The sequence below is a fragment of the Dipodomys merriami genome, unplaced genomic scaffold (genome assembly GCF_024711535.1).
Source record: "Dipodomys merriami isolate MVZ:Mamm:240054 unplaced genomic scaffold, mDipMer1.0.p SCAF_3, whole genome shotgun sequence".
NCBI classification, from domain to species: Eukaryota; Metazoa; Chordata; class Mammalia; order Rodentia; family Heteromyidae; genus Dipodomys; species Dipodomys merriami.
In genome coordinates, this window is record NW_027204492.1 from 64,364,601 (window position 1) to 64,391,800 (window position 27,200).

At 40.6% G+C, this 27,200-nt stretch overlaps 1 protein-coding gene across 2 annotated transcripts; it reads left to right on the forward strand.

Moving 5' to 3' along the window:
• On the forward strand, nt 1-25,480 carry Rlim (ring finger protein, LIM domain interacting). 2 transcript variants are annotated; one of them, XM_070040185.1, is made up of 5 exons: nt 1-178; nt 2,244-2,301; nt 14,426-14,618; nt 16,607-16,690; nt 18,540-25,480. In XM_070040185.1, exons 3-5 carry the CDS (start codon nt 14,450-14,452, stop codon nt 20,117-20,119), a joined length of 1,833 nt encoding a protein of 610 aa, XP_069896286.1. In that variant the 5' UTR covers nt 1-178; nt 2,244-2,301; nt 14,426-14,449; the 3' UTR covers nt 20,120-25,480. The 2 variants fall into 2 exon arrangements, with proteins under 2 accessions (XP_069896286.1, XP_069896287.1); XM_070040186.1 differs by having other exon boundaries at nt 2,249-2,301.
• Nucleotides 25,481-27,200: the final 1,720 nt, after the last annotated feature.

A 27,200-nucleotide genomic window follows, 5' to 3' on the forward strand; every position in this document is an offset into this window, starting at 1 on the left:
ATTGCTTAGTAACAATGGGGAAGATAATGGCTGCTTAAGCTACGCCTCAGAGCAAGCGCTGGGTTAGAGGCGGGTCTCCAGCAGCCACTCTGTCAGAGGCGGGCTTGAGAGCTACTGCCGGGGAGGCGCCCGGGAGCCTGAGTGGCGTTGGTCGAGCTGAGAGTGAGCCTAAAACCGGGTAAGTAAAGGTCTGAGAGTCCCAAGAAATGGGGGAGGAAAGACGGGCCGCCGCGATCGGGTTCCCTCAAAATGGCCCGACTGAAGCTCTCAGTGGCGGAGGCTTAATGTCGCCTCCGGACCCCAGGCCCGTTTCTGTGGGGGGTTCGGTGGCGTCGTCGCCGCTGCCATTTTAGTTGGGTTTTTATCTCTCTTCTCTATATCTTTCTCGCTCTCGGTCTCTCTTTCTGCCGTGGGGCTCACTGAAGAAGGGCACTGAGGTGGGTAGCACTTCCTCTCGGCGGGCGGCTCCATGGAACCCGAGCCTGGAGTATTTCGGGGAGGCGCTTTTCCAGTTTTGGCCTCAGGCATGAGAATCATAGTGTCTCAGGTTTTTCTCTCTTGCCTTAATGGGAGCTATCCCTCCTCGCTTGGCATTTTTACATGTCTGGGTTGGGTTGGGGAAAGGGAGGAAGTAGGGCCAGGCTCCTTAAGTCAGAGATTCTGGCCTTTAGAACCCCCCCCCCCCACACACACACCCAGGATTTGCCATACCCCATTTTGAACCCTCTGTAGAGAACTAGCAATTAGGAGCCCCCTCTGGGGTCGCGATGACATCGTCCCTGAAGATCTAAGGGAAATGTGGTTTTATTCCCTTGCTCCTATAACCCTGGGGTATCCTTCACCCAGATATCACTGGAAGGATCTCTTGGCAAAGAGAGGGAAAAGCCGTTGCGTGTTGTTTTTCCCTGGATAGGGTGGGTGGGACTTGGGCCAAATTATTTTCAAGTTAATTTCCGTGCAATCGGCCCAGCGACCCAACCCCTCCTCCCTTAAAGAAAAAAAAAAAAAGCCTAAGGGTCTTGTGCGGGCGGTACCTGCCACGTACGCCATAGCTTAGTAACTAGTATTAACCGGTTGGGCTTCTGCTTCCTGAATACTCAGTCCCTTTTTCCCTTATGCTGATTATTTCAAAATGGAGGAGACAGCCACGTTCCTTCCCTGGACAGTTTCACCATACTTATTCCACAGGTTAGTGTAGGAATCTGAGGCCTAGCAAACTGATTATTTAGGTTATCTTTTTTTTTTTGTAGTTGTTTGTTTTGGGGCAAGAGAATTTTATGTCAGCTTGTCATTCAAAAATTTCAAGGCCCCACAGTTTTAATACTTTCTGTAAATAACGATTCCATTTCCTGAATCAGAATTAACCGAAATGCTTTTGGACATTTCAAAATTGGAAGAAACGTGGTATCATTTATGTGTCTCTTGCCTTAAGAGGAGAAAAAAAACTCATTTATTTGAATCTTTTGACTCTTAGTATTGACAAAGTAACTCTTCATATTCTCATTCAGTCAGTCCTGGGTCATTTTCTGAGAGCAGAGGCAATTACAAGCCAACTCTCTGGTCAAATTACTCTTTTAAGATGAAAATACTTGTTAGGAAGACCAGTCCAAGCCCTTTTTAAGAGGATTTTTTGAGAACTCCTCTTACAAAAAAATGTCACATTCTTTAGCCTAAGATGCTCTAAACGATGCTTTAGTCGCTGTCTTAGGGTAATATAGTGTGCCAAAGTAAGTCCTTGAAGTCGACTGTCAGAATCTGCAAATAATTAGTGGTCTGATAAGGGAAGGCCTATTTTAAGCAAGCTTATATTAAAAAGTAGATTACCTCTCAACTTATTTTTTTGTCAGTCAAGGGTCTTGAACTCTGGGCCTGCGTGCTGTCCCTCAGCTCTTCAGCTCAAGGCTAATGCTCTACCACTTGAGCCACAGTACCACTTCCAGTTTCCTGGTGATTAATTGGAGATGAGTCTCACAGACTTTCTTGCCCAGACTGGCTTTAAACCCTGTTTAAACTGTGATCCTCAGATCTCAGCCTCCTGACTAGCTAGAATTACAGGCGTGAGCCACCGGCACCCAGCTTACCTCTCAACTTCTAAGGGAAATTTATATCTAAATCCTGATTCCAATTAGTTTGAGTTTCAAGTTAAATTGTGTGACTTCTAGAATAAGTAGGATATGTATTTTAAGGTGTGTTTTAAAAGAAAATACAAGATGAGAAAGACTAATGGATTCTTTTTTTTCTAGAACAGAGTGAAGAAACTAAAATCCAGTTTGTGTTTCAATACTATGTCATAACAGTCAGGTAATTTATTTTTTGTTGCATCTTCTGATATATGTAGAATGTATGTTTACAAATGTTTATTCTATTTTGCAGGCCCTGTGGTTGAATGGGCTCATTGATAATATGATGGTGTTGAGCATTCTTCATGATGAGAATGGGTGCTTTTCAAAGTACCCATTCAAAGGGTAATACTTGTCAGTACCTGGAACTAGATCAGTGCTTTATCTGTGAATTTTGCTGTTTATTTTTTGTTGTCAGTTGTGGGGCTTGAACTCCTGGCCTGGACACTGTCCCTGAACTCTTTGCTAAAGGCTCACACTCCATCAGTTTGAGCCACAGCACCACTTGCCATTTTCTGGTGGTTAAGTGGAGATGAGGGTCTCAGACTTTGCTGCCTAACCATGATCTTCAGATCCTAGCCTCCCTAGCTAGGATTACAGGCATGAGCCACCAGTTACTGCCCCACTGTCAGCTTTACCCTTAAAGTATTACCTGAAGTTTGTCAAACTTGTGACACATAGAACAATTTTTTTGCTGCCTTAAATCATTATTGCAATGACATAAGTATAAATAAATAAAATACCTTTTAATAGTTATGTGAAAAATGAATTGAAATATCAGTAGAATTATAGCAACATCTTGCATTTTGTGTGGTGATTTTTTTTCAAAAAGCCATAATTGATAGGTAATATTGTAATTACGATTAATTCCTTTACTGTCATCACCATTGTTAAGGTAACCATGTATTCTGATTCCACTAAGCAGGACACTTTTTATTTTTATTTTTTTTATTGCCAGTCCTGGGGCTTGAACTCAGGGCTTGGACACTGTCCCTGAGCTTCTTTTGCTGAAGGCTAGCACTCTACCACTTTTGCCACAGCACCACTTGCAGGAATCGAACCCAGGGCTTTATGCATGCTAGGCAAGCACTCTACCATTAAGCCACCTTTAGGACACTTTAAATCAAGAGAAACTTTATTGATTCCTGGACAGCAAGGGCAAACCTAGAGTACTCAAGTCAAACTAGGAATGGATAGCTAACCTGAATTCATAGCTAACGTCTGTTGAACGCTTAATGTTCCAGGCCATATTTTTCTTTTTGTTGGTCATGGGGCTTGAACTCTGGGCCTGGGCACTGTCCCTCAGCTCTTCAGCTCAAGGTAAGCGCCCTACTACTTCAGCCACAGTGCCACTTCTGATTTTCTGGTGGTTAATTGGAGATAAGAGTCTCTCGGACTTTCCTGCCCGGGCTGGCTTTGAACCGCAGTCCTCAGATCTCAGCCTCCCTCCTGAGTAGCTAGGATTACAGGCATGAGCTACCAGCTGGCAGTTCATTTTTTGTTATTTATGTTTTTAAAGATATATCAAGATACATTTTAGTTTTTGTTAAGCTATATGCCTGTGGATAATGCTTATATTCCTAGCCACTCAGGAAGCTGAGATCCAAGCATCCATGGTTTGGAAACAGCCCAGGTAAACAAGTCCTTTAGACTCTTACCTCTTGTTAATTAGCCAAAAAGCTGCAAGTAGAGGAGTTTATCAAATGGTAGAGCATTAGCAGTGACTGGAGGAAAAGCAGGTGCATGCATATGTGCACACATGGACACATGCATACACACACAGGTAGCTCAATTTGGGGGTATGTATTTTTGAACTTGTGGTTTCCTCCTGAAATACATACTTGGCATTTTTGTTCTAAATTTTTCATAGTCACAATCTAAGATCTTAATCTTAGTAGTCATAGTGCCACAAATATATGCATAATATTTTTTTCTGGAATAAAAAATGTTTTGTTCTGCACTTGACTGTAGAAAGAAAATAGCTACAATTTTTTGGTCAGTGGTGGGGCTTGAACTCAGGACCTGAGCACTGTCCCTGAGCTTATTTGCTCAAGGTTATCACTCCACCACTTTGGGCCACAGCTCCACTTCTGGTTTTCAGGTGGTTAGTTGGAGATGAGTCTCCAGACTTTTCATGCCCTGGTTGGCTTTGAACCGTGATCCTTAGATCTCAGCCTTGTGTAGCTAGGATTACAAGCATGAGCCATTAGTGCCTGACATGTTTTTTATTGGCTAATGTTCCCTTTAAAAATCACTTACACTAAGCTGGGAAGGTGGCTCAGTCATAGAATGCTTGCCTTGCATGCATGAGGCCCTGGGTTCGATTCCTCAGCACTACATAAGCAGAAAAAAAGCTGGAAGTGGCACTGTGGCTCAAGTGGTAGAGTGCTGGCCTTGAGCTGAAGAGCTGAGGGACAGTGCTCAGGCCCAGAGTTTAGACCCCACAACTGACCAAAAAAAATCACTTATACTGAAGTTATCGTAAATTAACCAAAACGAAACTTTTAGTAAAACCAGTATAAACTATTACTCTTCTGTATAAGCCATGGATATATGGCATCCATGATTTCTCTGTAGGAAAACTGGTTCAGAAAGGACAGTTGTCAGCACATTTGTTTTTTTAATACAAAAGAAATACAAAATGGGTGAGAAAAGCACAGCTTCTAAACTTATGTTCTAGATATTCATATATTTTCTTAACCTTGATTTTGTGACTTGATGCTATACTGTGACCTAGATTTTTATCTTACAATCACCGATTCATAGGACTGGAAGGTATGTTGCAAATGAGTTAATGTAATGTTATAATGGAAATCTTGAGGCACAGGAGACTGAAGGATTGGCTAAATGGACATAGCCAGGTTATAGTTAACACAAGAATTCATTCTCTTTCCATAGAGTTGAAATCTCCTGTTTATCTTGTTATCAACCATTTTTTCATCTTTTGTACATTTCATAAAATTTTAATTAAGCCTTCTATATATGAAGAATTGGCAGCACTTTTGATATTTACATATATGATGACATTTTATATTCTGATTTCAAAGTTAATACTTCTTTGTAATTTAACTTTTTTGCCAGTCCTGGGGCTTGAACTCAGGGCCTGGGCACTGTCCCTGAGCTTTTTGTTCAAGACTAACATTCTACTACTTAAACCACAGCCCCACTTCTGGCTTTTCTGCTTATATGATACAGAGGAATCAAACCCAGGGCTTCATGTAGACCAGGCATGCATTCTACCACTAAGCCACATTCCCAGTCCTTGAAGGAGCCAACATTTTATTGATCTATATCATGTTACTCTTAACTTCTTTTGTGAGTTTCATTTTTTTTTTTTTTTTTTTTTAGCTATTACTGGGATTTGAACTCAGGGCCTCACACTTGGCTAGGCAGGTACTCCTATGTCAAGTTACTTTTTTGGGGAATACAAGAGTTTGCACTCTTTGGGCTGGGAAAGTGGCTCAGTGGTAGAGCACTTGCCTTGCATGCCTGAGGCCCTGGGTTCGATTCCTTAGCACCACATAAGCAAAAAGAAAAAAGCTGGAAGTGGCGCTGTGGCTCAAGTGGTAGAGTGCTAGCCTTGAGCTGAAGAGCTGAGGGACAGCACTCAGGCCCAGAGTTCAGGCCCCACGACCGGCCCCCACCCCCCCCAAAAAAAAAAGTTTGCACTCTGGGACTTGTATTTGCTATGTAGGTGCTCTACCACTTGAGCATGCCCTCAGCCATCTTTTGGTTGGTTGTGGGGCTTGAACTCTTGGCCTGGGTGCTGTCCCTCAGCTCTTCAGCTCAAGGCAAGCATTCTACCACTTGAGCCACAGTACTGCTTCCTGTTTTCTGGTAATTAATTGGAGATGAAAGTCTAATGGACTTTCCTGCCCTGGATGCTTTTTGAACCGTGATCCTCAGATCTCATCCTCCTGAGTAGCTAGAATTACAAGTATGAGCCACCAACGCCCAGCCTCCTCAGTCATTTTTGCTTTTTTGGGGGGGGCGTGGGTAGAGTCTTAGATTTTTGTTTTGAATTTAGCCTCAGAGTATCATCCTCCTACCTATAGCCTTCCTTAGCTAGGATCACATGCTCAGCTTATTGATTGAGATGGGGTCTTGATAACCTGTGTTTTTGGTCAGTAGTGGGTCTTGAACTCTGGGCCTGGGCGCTGTCCCAAAACTCTTCAGTTCAAGGCTAGCACTCTACCACTTGAGCCACAGTGCCACTTTTGGTTTTCTGGTGGTTAATTGGAGATAAGAGTCTCACGGACATTACTGCCCAGACTGGCTTTGAACTGTGATCCTCATATCTCAGCCTCCTGATGAGCTAGGATTACAGGCCTGAGCCACTGGTGCTCAGTTTGTGTAGTCTTCATGGTTTTTCTTTTTGCCTGAGCTGATTTTGACAGTTCTCATCTCTTCTTCCCAAGTAGCTGTGATTACAGGTGTGAGCCATTGCCCCGAATACTGAAAAATTTTTATTAGCATAAATTAATTTTACAAAGGGATTTTATTGTGGTATTTACATGTATGCATATGTCATATGTTGGTCAAAGTCACTGTTATAGCAGTGGCCATAAACAGTATTGTGCATAATTATGATAGTGACTCTTTGGAAAAACTGAAATTATCAAAATACTAAAAAATTCTCAAGGTAACAAACACCTGTAATCTCAGAACTAATGGTGCTGAGACAGGAAGATAGAGAACTAGAGAGTAGCCTGGGCTACATAGGGAGACCTTGTCATAAAAATCTATAATAAGTAACTTATTCTCAGACAAAATTGGTATTGGATTCTATAATACAATTCATTGATTTTCTTTTTTTTTTTTTTCTTTTATGGGTCATGTGCTTTTAACTCTGGGCCTGGTTGCTGTCCCTCAGCTCTTCATCTTAAGGCAAGTGCTCTACTACTTGAGCCACAGCCCACTTCTGGTTTTCTGGTGGTTTATTGGAGATAAGAGTCTCAAAGACTGTCCTGCTCGGGCTGGCTTTGAACGACGGTCCTCAGATCTCAGCCTCCTGAGTAACTAGAATTACAGGTGTGAACCACCAGTGCCCTGCTTCTTGATTGATTTTCTTGTTGGCTTTTCCTATGAAGCATTACGTTTATCTGATACAATTATACATTCCCTAATTTGCTGACCAGATGAACATTTCTTTGAAACAGTGGGGCAGTTTTTTCAGTTTGGCTTCTCATTTCTGAAAATTATTTGGGTATATTGGCAACATAGTATTCTGGAGGAAAGGGGGAGCTTTAGAAAATGTGCTATTTAAGAGACAGGTGTACTTAAAAGAAAATTAAAAATCTGACTTACTTTGAAAATAAGTCGGATTCATACTGCCTGTGAAAGATGTTCTGTGAGAGATGGGCATAGTTCAGTGTTAGGGAGCTTGTCTAGCATGTGCAAAACCCCTATATCTTATGTTCAATCAGATGTCTTATAAATTGGGCACCAGAGGCTCATACCTTTAACTCTAGGTAGTTGAGAGGCTGAGATTGATAGGGAGAATTGTAGCTCCATGCCAGTCCAGGCAGCAAAATGTTAGAGTCCATCTCATTGAAAGGATTTGGAATGCACTGGTCATTCCAGCTACAACAGGAAGTGTAAAATAAGTGGAGCAGTATCTGAGCAGATACTTGAGAAGCAAAATCTAATCTCAAAGTCAACAGTGCAGCCCAGCACTGGTGGTTCACACCTATAATCCTAGTTACTCAGGGGGACGAGATCTGAGGATCAAAATTTGAAGCCAGCCCAGGCAGGTCTGTGAGACCTGTGGGACCTAAAAAAATAAGAAAAGAGGAAGGGCTGGAGGTGTGGCTTACTGGTAGTGTGCCTACCTCATAATCACAAGCTTCCCCTCTTCTCCCCCAAGTTCAAATTCCAGTATTGTTTTTTTAAGGCCTGAACAAGATAAATTGAATAGTACATTTAATCCTATTGGAATTGAAGGGATATTTTTGTATGTGTGTGCTGAGGGCTTGAGCTGAGGGCTTGAACTCAGGGCCTGGATGCTATCCCTGAGTTTTTTTGCTCAAGGATAGTGCTCTGCTACTTGAGCCACAGCTCTACTTCTGACTTCTTGTTGGTTAATTGGAAACAGTGTCATACTTTCCTGCCCAGGCTGGCTTTGAACTGTAATCCTCAGATCTCAGTTTCCTGAGTAGTTAGGATTATAGGTTTGAGCCACCAAAGTCTGGCTGAAGGAATTTTTTTGTGTGTGCTAGTCCTGAGGCTTGAACTCGGGGCCTGGACACTATATCCCTGAGCTTTTGCTCAAGGCCAGTGCTCATAACCACATAAGCCACAGCTCCACTTCTGTTTTTTTTTTTTTGGGTCCGGTCGTGGGACCTGAACTCTGGGCCTGGGTGCTGTCCCTCAGCTCTTCAGCTCAAGGCTAGCACTCTACCACTTGAGCCACAGCGCCACTTCCAGCTTTTTTCTTTTTTGCTTATGTGGTGCTGAGGAATTGAACCCAGGGCCTCATGCATGCAAGGCAAGTGCTCTACCACTGAGCCACCTTCCCAGCCCCACTTCTGTTTTTTTTTGTTGTTGTTGTCGTTTGTAATTTAATGGAGATAAGAATTTCACAGAATTTCCTGCCTGGGCTGGCTTCAAACCAAGATTCTCAGATCTTAGCCTCCTGAGTAGCTAGGATTACAACTGTGAGCCACCAGTGGCCAGCTTGAAGGAATGCATTTTAAAGTACATGGTTTTGAGATATACTCAGAAGGTGGTGTCCTTTACTGTAAAAGTTACCTGAATTTGGAATCAGGAGGCATGGATTTAATTACTGGCCTTTCCAGTATTCAGTTTTAATCAGAATAACTTTCTCTACTGCTTTCTTTCTCTGCCTCCTAATCCCTTCATGAACAACACTTTAATTAAGATTACTTGTGCCATCTTCATACATAGTCACATGTACTTTGAAATAATTCACCTACCATCCCTTATCCCCCTAAACTGACCCATACTTAGAATCATATTCTGTGTATATATCCACCCACAGATATGTGTGTGTCCATGAATGCATGTGTCCTTTAGGTATAGCTTTCAAAAATAAAAGCAGGCAGTATTTGGCTTTTTTGTCCAATCCTGGGGCTTGAAACCAGAGGTTGGGTGCTGTCTATGAGCTTCTTTTGCTCAAGTGTAGCACCCTCCCACTTGAGCCACACCACCACTTCTGGATTTTTTGGTAGATTAGTGGAGATAAGAGTTTCACAGACTTTTTCCTACCCAGGGTAGCATCTAACTGTGATCCTCAGATCTTAGCCTTCAGAGTAGCTAGGATTACAGGTGTGAACTACTGGTGTCCAGCTGACGTTTTTTTGTTTGGCTTATCTTCAGTTCAGCATAATTGTCTTCAGTACCATCCATTTTCCTGCACATAACATGATTTCATTTTTCTGAGTAATAGTTCATGTTAGAGATTCAACATTTTTTTTTTTGTCGGTTGGGAGGCCTGAACTCTGGGCTTGGGCACTGTCCCTCAGCTCTTCAGCTCAAGGGTAGCGCTCTACCACTTGAGCCACAGCACCACTTCCGGGTTATTTTGTTTATGTAGTGTTGAGGATGTCATGCATGCAAGGCAAGCACTCTACCACTGAGCCACCTTCCCAGCCTCATGAGATTATTGTAATGATCAAATGAAGTATAGGTAAAACTGCTATGTAAATATAAGATGATGAGTATTGCTTACAACGAGGGAGAGAACTAAGTGATGTAAGAGGAATTATCCTGGGTGCTGGTGGCTCATGCCTGTAATCCTAGCTACTCAGGAGGCTGAGATCTGAGGATCTCAGTTCAAAGTCAGCCTGAGCCAGGAAAGTCCTTGAGATCTCCAGTTATAAACACCAGAAAACCAGAAGTGGTGCTGTGGTTCAAAGTGATAGAGTGCTAGCCTTGAGCAAAAAAGAGCTCAGGGATAGGGCCTAGACTCTGAGCTCAAGCCCATCGACTGACTAAAACAAGAGGAATTATATTCTCTGAATTAATGTATACTGATAATTAGTTCATGGAAATAATTTCTTTTTAAAAATGCCTAGAGCAAATCATATGTGTAAGTGCATGACTTAGACACAGCAGTGTTATAACTTGTGACTGTAATAATTAAATGAGTAGATTTAGGGTCTTCTCTTTTGTGATTTGGTTTTGAAGTAGTACCAGGGATGTATGTACAGATTCTTATCCCCACCCGCTGCTTCTGTGCTAGGGATAAATGAAACCCAGGGCCTCATACATGCTAGGTAAGTGCTCTGCCACTAAGCTATAATCTTAATCCTTTTATTTCTACTAGTTAAACGGTCTCTTAGTGTTGTTCACAATGAAGTAAAATTTGGAGACCCAATGGAGAAGGTTCTGTGTTTGATTATTTAGATTAGAGTTCTCTAACATCTTTGGCACACTTTAACTTTTTTTTTTTTTTTGTCGGTCGTGGGGCTTGAACTCTGGGCCTGGGTGCTGTCCTGAGGCTCTTCAGCTCAAGGCGAGCGCTCTACCACTTGAGCTACAGCGCCACTTCCGGTTTTCTGGTGGTTTATTGGAGATAGGAGTCTCACGGTCTCTCCTGCCCGGGCTGGCTTTGAACCGCGATCCTCAGATCTCAGCCTCCTGAGTAGCTAGGATTACAGGCGTGAGCCACCAGTGCCCGGCAAGCACACTTTAACTTTTAAAATGTTCTTTCTTATAGTAGCATTACATCTAGTAGGCAAGATTCTTAACTTAAGATTTATTTCTTCATTTTATGCCATTCAGTTTGGCATTGCTCATTGAGTATGTGAGAGTAAGATTAGTTTATAAGGAATGTGAGAAAAATTGCTTTTTCAAAAAAAGTCTTTTTCTTTGAAAATGTAATTGCTTCTGGTTCTGGGAATCTCCATGGGTATTGGAGCTATAGATCACCTCATAACTTTTTACAGTGTTAGGGTGCCTTTTCTACTAGCCAAAGAGAAATGTAGAATTAAGGCAAAAAGGATTCAAGCTTTGGGCAACAAACAGTAAGGTATCAAATGAGATTTTTCTCTCAGTTAGCTAACTAAGAGGAACAAACTGCTTTGAAGAGAGCTAGTCATTACCTTAGCAAAAATTTGTTTCTGAGAAAATATTACAGAAAAACATGGGGAAATATTTTTCCTCATTTTTCTCTGCCATAAGAGGGTAGGGAAAGTAGAACAGTGTTTTAGTGTGGAAGTAGCAGTACTTTAGAGGCCTGGTGTACTAAGGAGACCAAGGCAGGAAGATTACAAGTATGAAGCCAATCCAGGCTACATAGTGAGACCCTGTACAGCTCAAAGGACAATTTGGATGTGTTCACATGTTGCCTATTAGTATGCCTCATTAAAATTTAGATTAAAATGAGCCAAAATAGATGCATACAGTGGTGTGTACCTGTAATTTTGAGAGGGTGAGAAGGAAGAACCAAGAGTTTGAGGCCAGTAAGACTGTCAAATAAACAATAAATAATCTGGGCACCAATGCCTCACATCTGTAATCCTGGCTACTCAGGAGACTTGAGATCTGAGATCATGGTTTGAAACCAACCGGAGCAGCAAAGTTCACGAGACTTTATCTTCAATTAACCAGCAGAAAAGTGTGTGGCAACATGCTAGCCTTGAGCAAAAAAGTTCAGGGACAGCACTTAGGCCCTGAGTTCAAACCCCAGGACTCGCCACAAGAAAAGAGTAAGTAAAACAAGAAATCTAATAAAAATTTCCTTTTGCTCCAATTGGAATCCAGGTAGAAGCTGTTTAGAATCACAAGTTCAGGAAAGGGGTGTGTGTGTGTGTGTGTGTGTGTGTGTGTGTGTGTGTGTGTGTGTGTGTGTGTGTGTGTGTGTGTGTGTGTGTGTGTGTGTGTGTGTGTGTGTGTGTGTGTGTGTGTGTGTGTGTGTGTGTGTGTGTGCTGTTTAGAATCACAAGTTCAGGAAAGGTGTGTGTGTGTGTGTGTCTGTGTCTGTGTCTATGTGTGTGTCTGTGTGTATGTTGCAATATTGGGGTTAGAACTCAAGGCCTTATTAGGTAGGCACTCTACTACTTGAGTCACACTCCCAGGGAGAGTTTTGAATACAGATATGTTTTACCTTTCACTTTATGTATAGACATTCTAAATGGTCAACAGTAATTTTTTTTGTCAGTCATGGGGCTTGAACTCTGGGCCTAGGTGCTGCCCCTGAGCTCTTCAGCTCAAGGCTAGCACTCTACCACTTGAGCCACAGCGTAACTTCTGGTTTTCTGGTAGTTAATGGGAGATGAGTCTCATGGACTTTCCTGACTGGCCTGGCTTTGAACCGCGTTCCTCATATCTCAGCCTCTTGAGTAGCTAGGATTACAGGTGTGAGCCACCGGTGCCTGGCTAAGAGTAAATCTTGAAGATTAATGGTCAGAAGAAAGAATTCTTTCACTCTCACTCCTCCCTCTTATTCCTCACCTTTTTGGAGGCCAGGTCTAACTGTAGCTCATCTGGCTTTCAACTCATGATTCTTCTGCTTCAGCCTCCAAGTGTTATATTTACAGGTGTGGCCTACCAAACCTGGCCATTAAAAATTTTTTTCCAGTGAAGCTGCTTTAAATGCAAAATTATTGTGTATTATATTATTTGTATTTTTCTTCTTGACAGTGTAATTCAGACTTTTTGTTGTTGTTTGGTTGTGGGGCTTGAACTCTGGGCCTGGGCGCTGTCCCTCAGCTCTTCAGCTCAAGGCAAGTGCTCTACCACTTGAGCCACAGCGCCACTTCTGGTTTTCTGGTGGTTTATTGGAGATAAGAGTTTCACGGACTTCTTGCCCGGGCTGGCTTTGAACCACCGTCCTCAGATCTCAGCCTCCTGAGTAGCTAGGATTACAGGTGTGTGCCACTGGCGCCCGGCAAGAACCAGTTTTTAAAATATAATTTTATAATTGTTAAGGTGATATACAGAAGGGTTATCATTTTATAAATCAAGTAATGAGTACATTCCCACCCCTTCCTTTGCTTTTCTCGTTTTACCCTCCTGCCCACAGGTCATTTAATACTGAATAGCATGATTGCATTTGTTTCCTCCCCCTCCCTTTCTGTGTTCTCTCTTTGCTCTGCCCCCCCAAAAAACCCACAGCAAAAACAAATGCTGCCTCTATCACCATCAACAATTACCAAAAAAACCATTTTTCCATTTCTTGGAATTCATTTCACTAAATAGTATTTTGAATGTTCAGAATCATACAATTTTTTTTCTTAGTTGTAGGGGTTGAACTTGGGGCCTGAGCACTGTCTCTGAGCTCTTCTGCTCAAGGCTAGTGCTCTACCTCTTTGAGCCACAGCTCTACTTCTGGTTTTTGAGTGGTTAATTGAAGATAAGAGTCTCATGGGGACTTTTCTGCCCAGCTCTCTAGGTAGTCATATTTATTTTTTACTTCTCACAAAATACTCTCTTTTTCACCTTTTAAAAAGTCAGACCAGTGCCAGGACTCAATGTCAGTTGTTCTGGGTACTCAGGAGGCTGAGATGTGCTTCAAAGCCAGCCTGAGCAGGAAAGTCTGAGATTCTTTTTAATTTTTTTGTCAGTCGTGGGGCCTGAACTCTGGGCCTGGACACTGTCCCTCAGCTCTTCAGCTCAAGGCTATCGCTCCAGCACTTGAACCACAGCACCACTTCCAGCTTTTTCTGCTTATGTGGTGCTAAGGAATCGAACCCAGGGTCTCATGCATGCAAGGCAAGCACTCTACCACTGAGCTACCTTCCCAGCCCCAGTCTGAGATTCTTATCTCCATTAAACTACTGTAAGAGGGTTCAAGTGGTAGAACACTAGCCTTGAGCAAAAAACCTGAAGGACAGCGCCCAGGCCCTGAATTCAAGCCTCAGGATTGGCACGAAAACAAAACAACATAAAACTAGGCATAGCACACAACTGTAATCCAGTAATTGGAAGACTAGTTTGAGGTCATGCCTGGATTACCTAATGAGACTTTGCCTCAAAAAAAAACAACAAAAAAAAATCCACCCAAAAACCCAGAAAGGAAAAGAATCCAGAAGCTGAAAATACAGGTCAATAAAAGAGCCCATTCATGCAAGACCCTTGGTTCAGAACTTAGCAATTGCCCCCAAAATATAAAAGCATTCCTAGATTATAAAGAGAATACCAATAAATAGCATTGCTGGATTTGGACCAATGGCTATAGTTTGCCACTTTTTTTTTTCTAATATAGCCATGCTTTCTGGAATTTTATTTCAGGTTTAAGATCCATGTCTCCACCTGTTCTCTGGATTTTCACATACTTCACACTGTTAAATAGAACACCTCGTGATCTCTGTTTTCAAGATTAGTCTCTTCTCTTCTTTTAGGTAATTTTCCACTTGTTCATCAAGATGGAAAACTCAGATTCTAACGATAAAGGAAGTGGTGACCAGTCTGCAGCACAGCGCAGAAGTCAAATGGACCGCTTGGATCGGGAAGAAGCTTTCTATCAATTTGTAAATAATCTTAGTGAAGAAGATTATAGGCTTATGAGAGATAATAATTTACTAGGCACTCCAGGTATGCTACATGTAATTTAAGGATTTACATATGTAAATAGATGTTTTTAATACTTTAGTCTGTTTTAAAAATGTTTCTTCAGTTATTATAAAATATGACAAATGCAAGAAAATGTCGAACAGTACTGCTGTACTTTTACTTGAGTTTAATCATGTGAAATTATTCTATATCAGACAGATCTTAAAGTTAATTTTGTTACAAATTTTGAGTGACATACACAAGAAGAATGGAGCTGAATAGTCACTTGGTTCTTAATTAGCTTTAACTTAACTATACATGAATCCATGTGTGGAATAACTAATGAGAACTTTAGCTCCTAGTACATACTTCACCCATTTTTGTCATCTCTGCTTCTCTGATTATGTCCCAATGATAATCCGCCAGAGTTAGTCAGGGGTATGATGACAATCAGAACTTAGTGCTTAGCTTTACCCTTTTAAGTCTCGTTTGATCCTAGTTAAAACAGCATATGTTGTCTGCCATCTCATTTCTAGTGAATTTGTATAACTTTCAGGTGATTACATGTATTTTCAAAGCTAAAATTTTAGTGTGATTTTAAAGGAAGCACTTTATTTATTTATTTATTTTTGTTGGTCCTGGACCTGAACTCAGGGCCTGGGTACTGTCCCTTAGCTCTTCAGCTCAAGGCTAGCACTCTGCCACTTGAGCCACAGCACCACTTCTGGCTTTTTCTGCTTATGTGGCCCTGAGGAATCAAACCCAGGGCTTCATGCATGCAAGGCAAGCACTCTACCACTGAGCCACCTTCTCAGCCCAGGAAGTACATTTTGAGCCAATAGACCTGATTTCAATCAGAATGCTTAAGTTGGAGTTCTGGCTTGGCTATTACTCAGTGTAGCTTCTGACAAGTCAGTCACTGAGTTTCCTTATTTAAAAATGAAAAACTAAGCCAGGCATTCCCAGTTACTTGGGAGGTTAAGGCAGGAGGATTTAAGGGTTAAAAATAGGTATTGTATGCAAAAGTACTTAGTAAGCAAGAAACATTTGTTTTAATGCTGGAGATTTAACAACCCAGGATCTTTATTTTTTTTGTCAGGCATGGGGCTTGAACTCAGGGCCTAAGAGCTGTCCCTGAGCTTTTCTGCTTAAGTCTAGCACTGTACTACTTTGTGCCACAGCTCTACTTCTGGTTTTCTGGTGGAAATAAGAGTCTCAGGGACTTTTCCTGCCTGGGCTGGCTTTGAACCTCCATCCTCAAATCTCAGCTCCTGAGTAGTCAGTATTATAGGCCTGAACCACCAGCACCCAACTTGACCCAGGGTCTTACACATGCTAACTTTTACCAGTAAGCCATATCTTCATCCCTTGGAAAGATGTTGGCATAAGTGCAATTTTTTGGGGGAGGTCAGTCTTGGGACTCAATCTAGGCCTGGGTGCTGTTCCTCAGCTCTTCAGCTCAAGGCTAGTGCTCTTACCACTTGAGCTACAGTGCCACTTCATTTTCTGGTGGTTTATTGGAGATAAGAGTCTCACAGACTTTCCTGCCCGGGCTGGCTTTGAAATGTGATCCTCAGCCTCCTGAGTATCTAGTATTAGATATGAGCCACCAGTGCCTGGCTAAGTGCAAATTTTAATAATTGTGCTCCCAAAGAAATGAAAATTACACAGGTTTCTATTCACTCCTTATTTCTTAAAATCGGAATTAAGAATCACTAATTTTCTTTTTATAGTTTTTAGAATTTTTACCATTAGCTATTTTTCAGACATAACATTTTTTTTCTTATTATGTGTGAGACCACTGTAGGTCACTGATGAAGTATTTGCCACTCTTCTAATCTCATCTTTACCCTATAGTGTTTGTTATAAATCATAGCAGTGTATACCTGTGATCTCAGCACTCCTGAGCCTGAGGCAGGAGGATCTTGAGTTATAGGCCAGCCTGCACTACATAGTTTGGTACATGAAGAGAAAAAAAAAAGAATCACTGGTTTTCCTTTTTAAAATGGCAAACATTGTTAAACTTCCAGGTGAAAGTACTGAAGAAGAGTTGCTGAGAAGACTACAACAAATTAAAGAGGGTCCACCTCCTCAAAACTCAGATGAAAATAGAGGTATATTTTGCTTTGGATGGTGGGTGTAAGATGGAATGATAGGAATTTCGTAGTAGTGAGTGTCAGCCAAACATTATCCAGAAATGCCACAAATTAATTTGGTGCTAAGTAAACTGTTCATAAAAAAGAAAAGTGGCATTTTCTTGATATTTGGGATATATAGTGAGAATGTCAGCATGCTTTTTCTGCCTTACAGTAGTTTTTTGTGTTGACACAGAGAAATGGCCTATTTAAATGTGGATTTTTTTTTTTTTGCCAATCCTGTGGCTTGAACTCAGTGCCTGGGCACTGTCCCTGAGCTTCTTTTACTCAAGGCTAGCACTCTACCACTTGAGCCACACTACCACTTGTGGCTTTTTCTGTGATGTGGTTCTGAGGAATTGAACCTAGGGCTTCATGCACACGAGGCAAGCACTCTACCTCTAAGCCACATTCCCAGCCCTAATTGTGGATTTTTTTTTTTTTTTTGTCAGTCGTGAGGCTTGAACTCTGAGCCTGGGTGCTGTACATGAGCTTTTTGCTCAAGGCTAGTGCTCTACCACTTTGAGCCACAGTACCACTTCCAGTTTTCTGGTGGCTAATTGGAGATAAGATTCTCATGGACTTGCCTGCCTGGGCTGACTTTGAACTGAGATCCTCAGGTCTCAGCCTCCTGAGTAGCTAGGATTATAGGCATGAACCACTGGTGCCTTGCTTTAATGTGATTTTCCCCTGCTTGGTTTTCCACCTTCATTAAAATTTCCTTCTACTTAATTCCTTATTTATAAATATGTAATTTCCTCACTAGCAGAGAAATGCTGCCATTGTTTGTCTCAATAGGGTATAATTTTGTTCCTCTTGGGAGCATTGGCAATATCTGGAGACATTTTTGGTTGACACAACTAAGGGTTTCCTACTAGCATCTAGCAGGTAGATAGCATGTATGGCACCAAACATCCTGATGTCCTGTATTGCACAGCACAGCCCCAGAATTAATTGGCTCAAAATATCAGTAGTACTACTGCTGAGAAACCCTACTGTAGAACTTGAGAGCTATGGCAGTAGTTTGACCCTTGAACATGTCATTATATATGCTGTGTTAAAGGTGTTTGATCTACAGGTTTATGTCAACTTAAAATTTTAATGGTTGACAAATTCTGATAATTGGCCTTGTTTATATTTTTGCTATGGCTACACTATTCTTTCCTTTTAAAATATATCTCAGATGTTATTAAAGGCAGAAATAATGTTATTGGAGTAAAAAGTTTACTGGAACCAAAATATACTATCACTGCTTTAACTAGTATAGTTTGATTACATTTAGTATTTTAACAGTGGATCGAAAAAGTTGTTAGTCTGTCAGTCCCATAGTGTCTGCTAGACTACATTATCATGAAGTACTGAAAATAGACTTCTCTTGAGAATGCTTCTGAAAACAAATTAGTTCCCTAAATTTCTCTAGGATTAGCTTTTCCACAAATCTATGTAGTATAACTTGCAAAGATTTGTAAGTGTGAGCCAGTTGTGTGCTGTAATCCTAGCCACTCAGGCGGCTGAGGTGTGACGATGGATCATAGTTTACAGGCAGGCCAGGCAGGAAAGTGGATGAGATTCTTAACTCCAATTAACCAGCTAAAAGCCGAAAGTGGAGCTGTGGTTCAAGTGGCAGTGTGCTAGCCTTGAGCAAATAAGCTCAAGGACAGTACCCAGGCCCTCAGTACCAGCATCTCCCCACAAAAGAGAAGATTTATAAATGTAAAAATTATTCAGAGATTTTAAGTTCTTTAGTATATTTTCTGAGCATTATGATATGATGTCCTAATTTTAGTAGTTCTTTTTTCTCCCTCTGCTCCTTCTTTGTTTTAAACAGGTGGAGAAGCTTCAGATGACGTATCTAATGGTGACTCTATAATAGACTGGCTTAACTCAGTTAGACAAACTGGAAATACTACAAGAAGTGGACAGAGAGGAAACCAGTCTTGGAGAGCAGTAAGCCGGACTAATCCAAACAGTGGTGATTTCAGATTTAGTTTAGAGATAAATGTTAACCGTAATAATGGGAGCCAAAACTCAGAGAATGAAAATGAGCCATCCACAAGACGTTCTATTGGAGAAAATACAGAAAACAACAGCCAAAGGCAAGTGGAAAATGCACAATCTGAATCAACATCTGGAAGACCGTCTAGATCAGAACGAAATTCAGCTGAAACATTAACTGAAGTTATACCTACCAGAGGTCAGAGGAGGGCAAGAAGCAGGAGCCCAGACCACAGGAGAACCAGAGCAAGAGCTGAAAGAAGCAGGTCACCTCTGCATCCAGTAAGTGAAATTTCACGAAGATCTCATCATAGTATCTCATCTCAGACTTTTGAGCATCCTTTGGTAAATGAGACTGAGGGAAGTTCTAGAACCCGGCACCATGTGACATTGAGACAGCAAATATCTGGACCCGAATTACTAAGTAGAGGTCTCTTTGCAACTTCTGGAACAAGAAATGCTTCTCAAGGGGCAGGTTCTTCAGACATAGCCACCAGTGGTGAATCTACAGGATCAGGACAGAGGCCTCCAACCATAGTCCTTGATCTTCAAGTCAGAAGAGTTCGTCCTGGAGAATATCGTCAGAGAGATAGCATAGCCAGCAGAACTCGGTCAAGGTCTCAGACACCAAATAACACTGTCACTTATGAAAGTGAACGAGGAGGTTTCAGGCGCACATTTTCACGGTCTGAGCGGGCAGGTGTCAGAACCTACGTTAGCACCATCAGGATTCCAATTCGTAGGATCTTAAATACTGGCTTAAGTGAGACTACATCCGTTGCGATTCAGACCATGTTAAGGCAGATAATGACGGGTTTTGGTGAGCTAAGCTACTTTATGTACAGTGATAGCGATTCAGAACCTAGTGCCTCAGTCCCGAGTCGAAATATGGAAAGGGTAGAGTCACGGAATGGAAGAGGGAGCTCTGGTGGTGGTAGCAGTTCTGGTTCCAGTTCGAGTTCAAGCTCCAGTTCCAGTCCTAGTTCCAGTTCCAATGGAGAAAGTTCAGAAACTAGCTCAGAGGTGTTTGAAGGCAGTGTTGAAGGAAGCTCATCAGGTGCCAGACGAGAGGGTCGACATAGGGCTCCAGTTACATTTGACGAAAGTGGCTCTCTTCCCTTCCTTAGCCTGGCTCAGTTTTTCCTCTTAAATGAGGATGATGATGACCAACCTAGAGGACTCACCAAAGAACAAATTGACAACTTGGCAATGAGAAGTTTTGGTGAAAATGATGCATTAAAAACATGTAGTGTTTGCATTACAGAATATACAGAAGGCAACAAACTTCGTAAACTACCTTGTTCCCATGAGTATCATGTCCACTGCATCGATCGCTGGTTATCTGAGAATTCTACCTGTCCTATTTGTCGCAGAGCAGTCTTAGCTTCTGGCAACAGAGAAAGTGTTGTGTAATTAAGATCTGAACTCTAAGCTGTGTAGCTGGAATAGTGATGGGCAAACCGGACTTGCTTGCTTTTTGTCCACTTTTTTGAGTGGTGCTTCAATGTAAAGTAACAACCTGAGTTCAGTCATTGCTTTCTAAAGAAACCTTGTCCATTCTCAAATGTTTCTTATAGAATAAAAAAAATGTTTAAAAGGCAATGTTTTAGGGCCTAAAAGTTTGATTTCAATATCAGATGGTTTGATAGTTTCTGTTACTGATAATTTAGTTATGTACACTTATAAGTTCTTCCTTTGTTATCTTAAAAGGTCTACTTTAGCAATGGCTCCCATCTGTTTCATGTTGCTATTTTACAGATTGCCACATCATAGAGAAGCAAAGAAAATTCCTGGTGAAGGCTAAGTTACAGTATGTGTTTCATAATCAGTTACTTACAGCTATGCCATTCCCAGCTATTAGTTGACACTTAAGTAAAATCACATTCTCAATATTATTTGTTCACCTTTCAGACTAGGTGATGCTGGACACATCAGTGTAAATAACACTAAAGTTAGGATCTTGTAAGTGTATAACTGTCCTAAGCCCATCACTGTGGCACACTGTAGAATGACTTATAGTTTAATTGATATATTTATCTTGTGGAAATATTAAAAAGCTTATGCTTGTGTAAGTGAAAAAAATCACATTCATTTGTTTAAAAATATGTAAAGCTATTTTGTAGAGGCTCAGTACTTTTCCAATGCACTGTTATATTAATGCATTAAAAATTGTAAAGTACCATGCTTAGAAATGAGGAAACTGCTTTTTGTGAGCCACCATAGTCAAAACAAAACACACCAAACAAAGTACAAAGCTGCTTTTGTAAGTGTGTAGATGTCAAGAGCAGAACATATCTATAATATATGTGAACAGCTACTGTGACATGGAAAAGAAAGGATTTTGCAGAATCAAACTGCATTAAAGACCAATGGAAAGCATATAATTTAACTTGGATTTAGGCAGGAAGTGAAAGATGGGAATAGAGAAAACTGCTCTGAAAAAATTTTCATGAAGACCTTAATACATCTATGTACTGGTTTCTTATGGTGAGAGCAGTAGCAGCTTGAACCTAGTATTCTTGAGTAGATGAGGCAGAAGATTAGCATGTTTGGCAGCACTTTCTTTGGTTTAAGAAAAATGAACCACTAACACCTGGCACAAGGTGATGTTTTTTACAAGGTTGGTCCTCAGAACAAAGGTTCAGAAAAGAGACAAGAAGTCACTTTTAACCTAAGAATTGCAGTTGGTACAGATAGATTTGTGTGCTAATAGTTAAGCCTCAGATTTGCTTTTCAGGATTTATAGTGCAAGGTACTAGTGCACACTTGTTAATATTTCATTACTATCTCTAGCACAGATCTAACTAAAGACCTGTTGAGAAGGGATGTTTAGAGATAACTCAGTAAGGAAATTTTTTAAGGACAAAACTTTGTTGAAAATGAACCATGTTGGGTTAGTTGAAATTTCAAGTTTAATTGTGCTGCCCATATATGAAGATGAGACTGCTAATAAGACCATCTATGGACATGCACTTTGTTTCCTTAGTAATAAGAATGCATTCACAAGAGAACCCAGGTTCTCTTGCCTAATTTCTCTTTTGAGGCTAGTTGGGTTCAGGATTAGTCTGGATGTGGAGCAGATACTTGTTTTTATGGGAAATGCTAACAACAGGTCAGAAGAGGGATTGAACTCATCCCAGGCCTTTAACCAAAAGAGCTAACTACCCAGTAGTAGTCAAATATTCTACACACTAAAACAAGTCTGCTCTAGCAATTATCTGGCTATTGTCACTGTTATCACCGTAGCTATAAAGATTATTTCAAAGCTCATTCTTTCATATTTTCTAGCTTTCAGTCCTAAGTATCAAGGAGATTGGACTTGTAAATATGGTAGTTGTTTACTAAGGATATGTACTGCTCTTGCAAGGAAATAATGTCCAAAGCTTCACTTATTTTTTTTAATATAAGCAGATTTCACTGTCTTATGGCGCTTATGTAATACATTTATCTTTTTAAAAGAATTGTTTGTGTAAAAGTCAGGATTTCTTTATATTTGTGAGCCTCCTTGTCCTCTTTCCTAAGGTGTAATGGTTTCCAGATCTGCGGGGTAGTCCCGATTAACTAAAACAAAAATCAATTTGGACATAATTCATTATTATAGGGTTATTAATTTGAAAACAACAGCACATTGTAAGTATAAAAGAAAGTTACTGACAACAGGTACCTCCCTAACCTCCCCAAATGTATTACTCATTTATGAAGTATTCAAGTAAGAGGTAACTCAAGCAGAATGCTGGTTTTGAATGTAGATGATGAAGCTATTAATAAACACTGGAAATAGAACCTTTAAGTTTTTAGTCTTTCAATAGGATGCACATATTTGACATGTGCAAATGGACACCTGTTTCAAATAGCACTCATATCTATTGGGTTGTGTAGATTGCTACGTTTCTGTTTTGCAAAATTCATGACTGATAGGTACTCATTAGTGTTGTGGACATTAAAGACAAGGTCATTTGTACACGTCAGATACACAATGGACAACAAAATTTTTCCCCTACCAGTGTCCAAACACCTACTCTTGAGGGAGCATTTTTCTTGCAAAAAACCTTACATTTCATTTTTTTAATCTTTGTACTTTTTAATTACAGAAAGGTTCTGTCTTTAAGACCTAATTTGAACATATGCCATAATAGGAGCAAAAAATAGACAATTTGGGGGAGATTACATTGTTTAAAGCACTGTTTAGAACATAGACAAGTACTAAAACCTAAGCTTAATTGAATATTTCTGCTGGTTTTAAAAATTGGGTTACTAGTGTGAAACATTTGCAGTGTTTTTTTGTTGTTTCACTCTAAGCTGACAAGGTTGAGCTTAGTACTAAAGAACAAAATTGAACAAAGTAGTTTGCAGACTGGCAACACTAAAAAGAGTTGTGTTGCCGATTTGGCATGTTCTAAAAAAAACATGATAGTTATACATCAATGGTGTTAATGGAGATAGAAATTGAGAAAACTGTTCACATTAGTGCTGGATGTAGGCTACTATACAGTTTATTTAAAAAAAACACCTTAATTCCAGGAATTACTACACAGAATCTTTTAAGAATATGATCATTTAAATTTATTCAGATATTAAGATTAGGAAACTGGTAAAGTGTGTTATCTCAAGTAATGTATTCCCCACCCCTCTAGGAAAACATCCCTTTTTGTGCCAAGTACTCTCCTATTGTCTATGTCTCATTGATGAAGGGTTATCATTTACTATGCTTTGTGTATAACAACCTGCTTCCCAATTGTCCGCCAGTAGAAAATGGGTTGACCATTAGCTGACTTGCAGTCCACTCCCCAAACACCCATGTTTGCAATAATGCCTCTTACCTGGGCTATTCTTAACAGCTTGCTAGAATACAGTGGCACCTTGTGGTTGTTGATATTTTTATTTTACAGATGGAGGGTATTTTTGTCCACTCTGCTTTATTTTTTGTCAGTAGTGGGGCTTGAACTCTGGGCTAGGGCTCTGTCCCTCAGCTCTTCATCTCAAGGCGAGTGCTCTACCACTTGAGCCACAGTGCCACTTCTGGTTTTCTGGTGGTTAATTGGAGATAAGAGTCTCACAGACTTTCCTGCCCTGGCTGGCTTTGAACCATGATCCTCAGACCTCAGCCTTCTGAATAGCTAGGATTACAGGTGTGAGCCACTGGAGCTCTGCTACTCTGCTTTATTCCTTTGGGCTTTTTGTGAATGGAAATAACTTGCAATTTGCCTTATTTGATTTTTTAAGAAAGTTTTACCATACCGACTTCCTGACAATTGTATTACCATTATGAAATAGAAGCCATGCTTGTAGGGCACTTTCATTTACTAGTCTTAAGAGACTATACTGATCACTACTTTAAGTATTCTGTACTTTAGTTCTATGAGAGGTTAATAAGGCATGTGTTAAAAGGTTGCTATGTTCCTTTTCCTTTGGTATAATTCAGTATAATATTCAATAACAGTGTTATAGTTCATTGAGTTAACTAGTAAATTGTTCTTTTGTAAAACATTTGGAAATGTAAACTGATGTAACATGCTTCAGCTGGAAAGTTAAAAGTGTGAGGTCTAAGGAACTGGTGTTCATTTATTTTGAAAAGCAACTATAAACAGCTGCAAGTTCAATACCTGTCCATGTTTTTAGCATTCTGAAGTTAAGAATTTCCCAGGTAGGGACATTTCTAAAGCATTGTCTACTCACTTAACCCTAGTTTGTATCTGAAAGTCTACAGCATAGATTAGAGCTGTTACCAGGGTGGTAGTAGAACTCTTAAGGGAATAAAAGAACTAGGCTTGTCCATTGACACTCAGTTACAGTGACTGACTTGGTTTTGATTAGGACTTGTTTCTAGAGTTTCCACAAGCTCCTGTGTAGTCATTTGGTTGAATAGTTGCTATCTTAAAGACATGCAGTGAAAGTGAAACCCATTATGCCATTGTGCCTTGTTATTTCAAGGTTCCTCTATCAGTTTCTGATCTTGCATATCAATTCTAGTAGCAAGTTATGGCTGAACCAGCTGCCCAGCCTTATGTATTTAGTGCCCTGTTACTAACATTCTTTTAATTGATTTGATTTGCATAGGTATTAATTGTCCAATGTTTGGATTTTACCTCGATAGCTCCATTTGTCCCTGGTGCTGCTTTTAAAGATGTTAGAGCCATGTGATCAGGTATCAAGTTGAGTAAGGTACGCAATTGGCCTGGGTATGTATCTGTGCCTGTTTTATCTTCTCCCAGGAAGAGAGCTGCTTTGGTAGATGTTTACGTGGATTCATTTAAAGAACTGGGCAGCAGTCTTGGAAAGCTTTCTGACACCTGTAAGAACCTAAAGAGATTTGGAAGGGGAACAATAACAAAGGCTGCCTTTATGTCCTCGAACATGAAGCACAGAAATGTATGCTCTGTAAAGACTAAAATGATTGTTATACCAGGGCTTCCTGACCTCTGGGAGAGACACTTTTCAAAAAATCAGAGCACAAAATAAATCTGCTTTATCTGGTTTCTCATTTTCTTTCAATTTAAACGTGAACACAACACCCTTCTACAAAATATATCCAACAAAACTGGTAAGGAAGCCCTGTAATTAAATTTAAGAATGTATCGATTTTCCTTTTTTTTGTACAGTGCTTTACACCTGCTAAAAAAAAAAACTTGTTTAATGCAAAACAAGACCTTGAAAGGTCAGTCATTTTAAAAAGTCGGTTTGATAATAGTTCTTTTAGGAAGAAGCTTTTTCCCTATGTAAGATGTCATACTGCAGATTTAAAATATAGACTATCAATAAAATGCATGAAGTGATTATTTGTGCTTTTTTATCTCTCCTTGGGGTTTTATTTTATTAAAGGGGGACTTTAATAAAGGTTTTATATGGTTTTATTGCCTCAAGCCAATGTCACATAGACTTGATTTTTTATTTTTTTTACTTTTTATTTTATTTTGCCGGTCATGGGGCCTGAACTCTGGGCCTGGGCGCTGTCCTTCAGCTCTTCAGCTCAAGGCTAGCACTCTACCACTTGAGCCACAGTGCTACTTCTGGCTTTTTCTGCTTATGTGGTGCTGAGGAATTGAACCCAGAGCCTCATGCATGCTGGGCAAGCACTCTACCACTGAGCTATCTTCCCAGCCCTTAGACTTGATTTTTTACAATCAAGGGGAGTTCCCATGCAATCTTGGTTTTAATTTCCCCTCCCAGCTATGAGTGTGGATGGGTACATTTTATGGTACTTCTTAAATATTACCTGTGTTGTGTAGTTAAATGGCTTAATTTCTGGTAAGATAAAGGAATATATTCCAAGAAACATGGGAATATTTGTATAAATGGCATTTTAAGTAGGTGCATCTTTGAGGTTTCTTTTATTTCCACCATTGTCCTGGCCACTCTTGTTTCATTTGTACACAGAGCTCTTCTGGGTGTTCATGCGTGTGGTACAGCTTGAGACTTCCATCCCTGCATCCAGTCTCTTAAACGTCCAAGCAACTAAGATGCCTTTGTCTCTAAGTAGGGTCATCACATTCTGATAAGACTTCCCTGTGATATGCATTTAGCTAATGGTGAAAATTCTAATACTTTTCATTTTCTCTGGTTCCTATAGAGCTCTGTCATTGACATCTGAACTCAGTTTCTCAGGATAGTTTTTTTTAGTTTTTTTTTTTTTTTTTGGTCTTTTTTAGTACTAGGAATCCGACCCAAGAAGTTGCACTTGCTGGGTGAATGCTTTGCCACTGAGCTACATTCCAGCCCTCAGGATAGTTTAGGTGTACAAAGCTTTTCACCTTACCTTCTCATGGGGCTTTCATGATTCTGTTCTTTGAAACACCACTAACGGGAAGTCAATACGTGGGCATTTTTGTGAGGGAAGGTTGAAAACACTCAGATTCTTAAAATAGTATTGGATAAGATAAACCTGGGTAGATTAATTCAGGGTCTGGACACTGTCTCTGAGCCTGCCTTCCCCCCTCTGTCTCCCCTCCATCTCCCTTTCCTCCCTCCTTCCCTCTCCTCCCTCTCTACTTTCCCCCCCTCTCCATCCACTGTCCCTGTTGTATCCTCTCTCTCTGCTAGTGCTCTACCACTTGAGCCCCAGCTCCCCTTCCAGCTTTTTGGTAGTTAGGAATAAGTCTCACAGACTTTCTTGCTCAGGCTGGCTTTGAGCCATGATTCTCAGATCTCAGCTTTCTGAGTAGCTAGGGTTATTCAGGAGGAGTTAGGCATGAGCCACTGATGTCCAGCTAAACTTCACTCTTTTTTGGCTAGTCCTGAAGCTTGAACTAAGAGCCTGGGCACTGTCCCTGAGCTGCTTTTGCTCAAGGCTAGCACTCTACCTACCACTTGAGCCACAGCACTACTTCCAGCTTTTTCTGTGTATGTGGTTCTGAGGAATTGAACCCAGGGCTTCATGTATGTTAGGCAAGCACTCTACCACTAAGCCAGAATCTCAGCCCTGAACTTCATTTTTAATGGTCATTTTTTGTAGTTTTGTGGCTAGAACCCAGGGTCCTGTGCACATAAATCTCATGTT

Excerpts from the sequence above, each read along its gene's own strand:
- Rlim (XM_070040185.1), top strand. The coding sequence starts at position 14,450 with ATGGAAAACTCAGATTCTAACGATAAAGGAAGTGGTGACCAGTCTGCA. Across the intron at positions 14,619-16,606 it reads TAATTTACTAGGCACTCCAG|GTGAAAGTACTGAAGAAGAG; the intron begins GTATGCTACATG and ends TTAAACTTCCAG. Across the intron at positions 16,691-18,539 it reads AAACTCAGATGAAAATAGAG|GTGGAGAAGCTTCAGATGAC; the intron begins GTATATTTTGCT and ends TGTTTTAAACAG.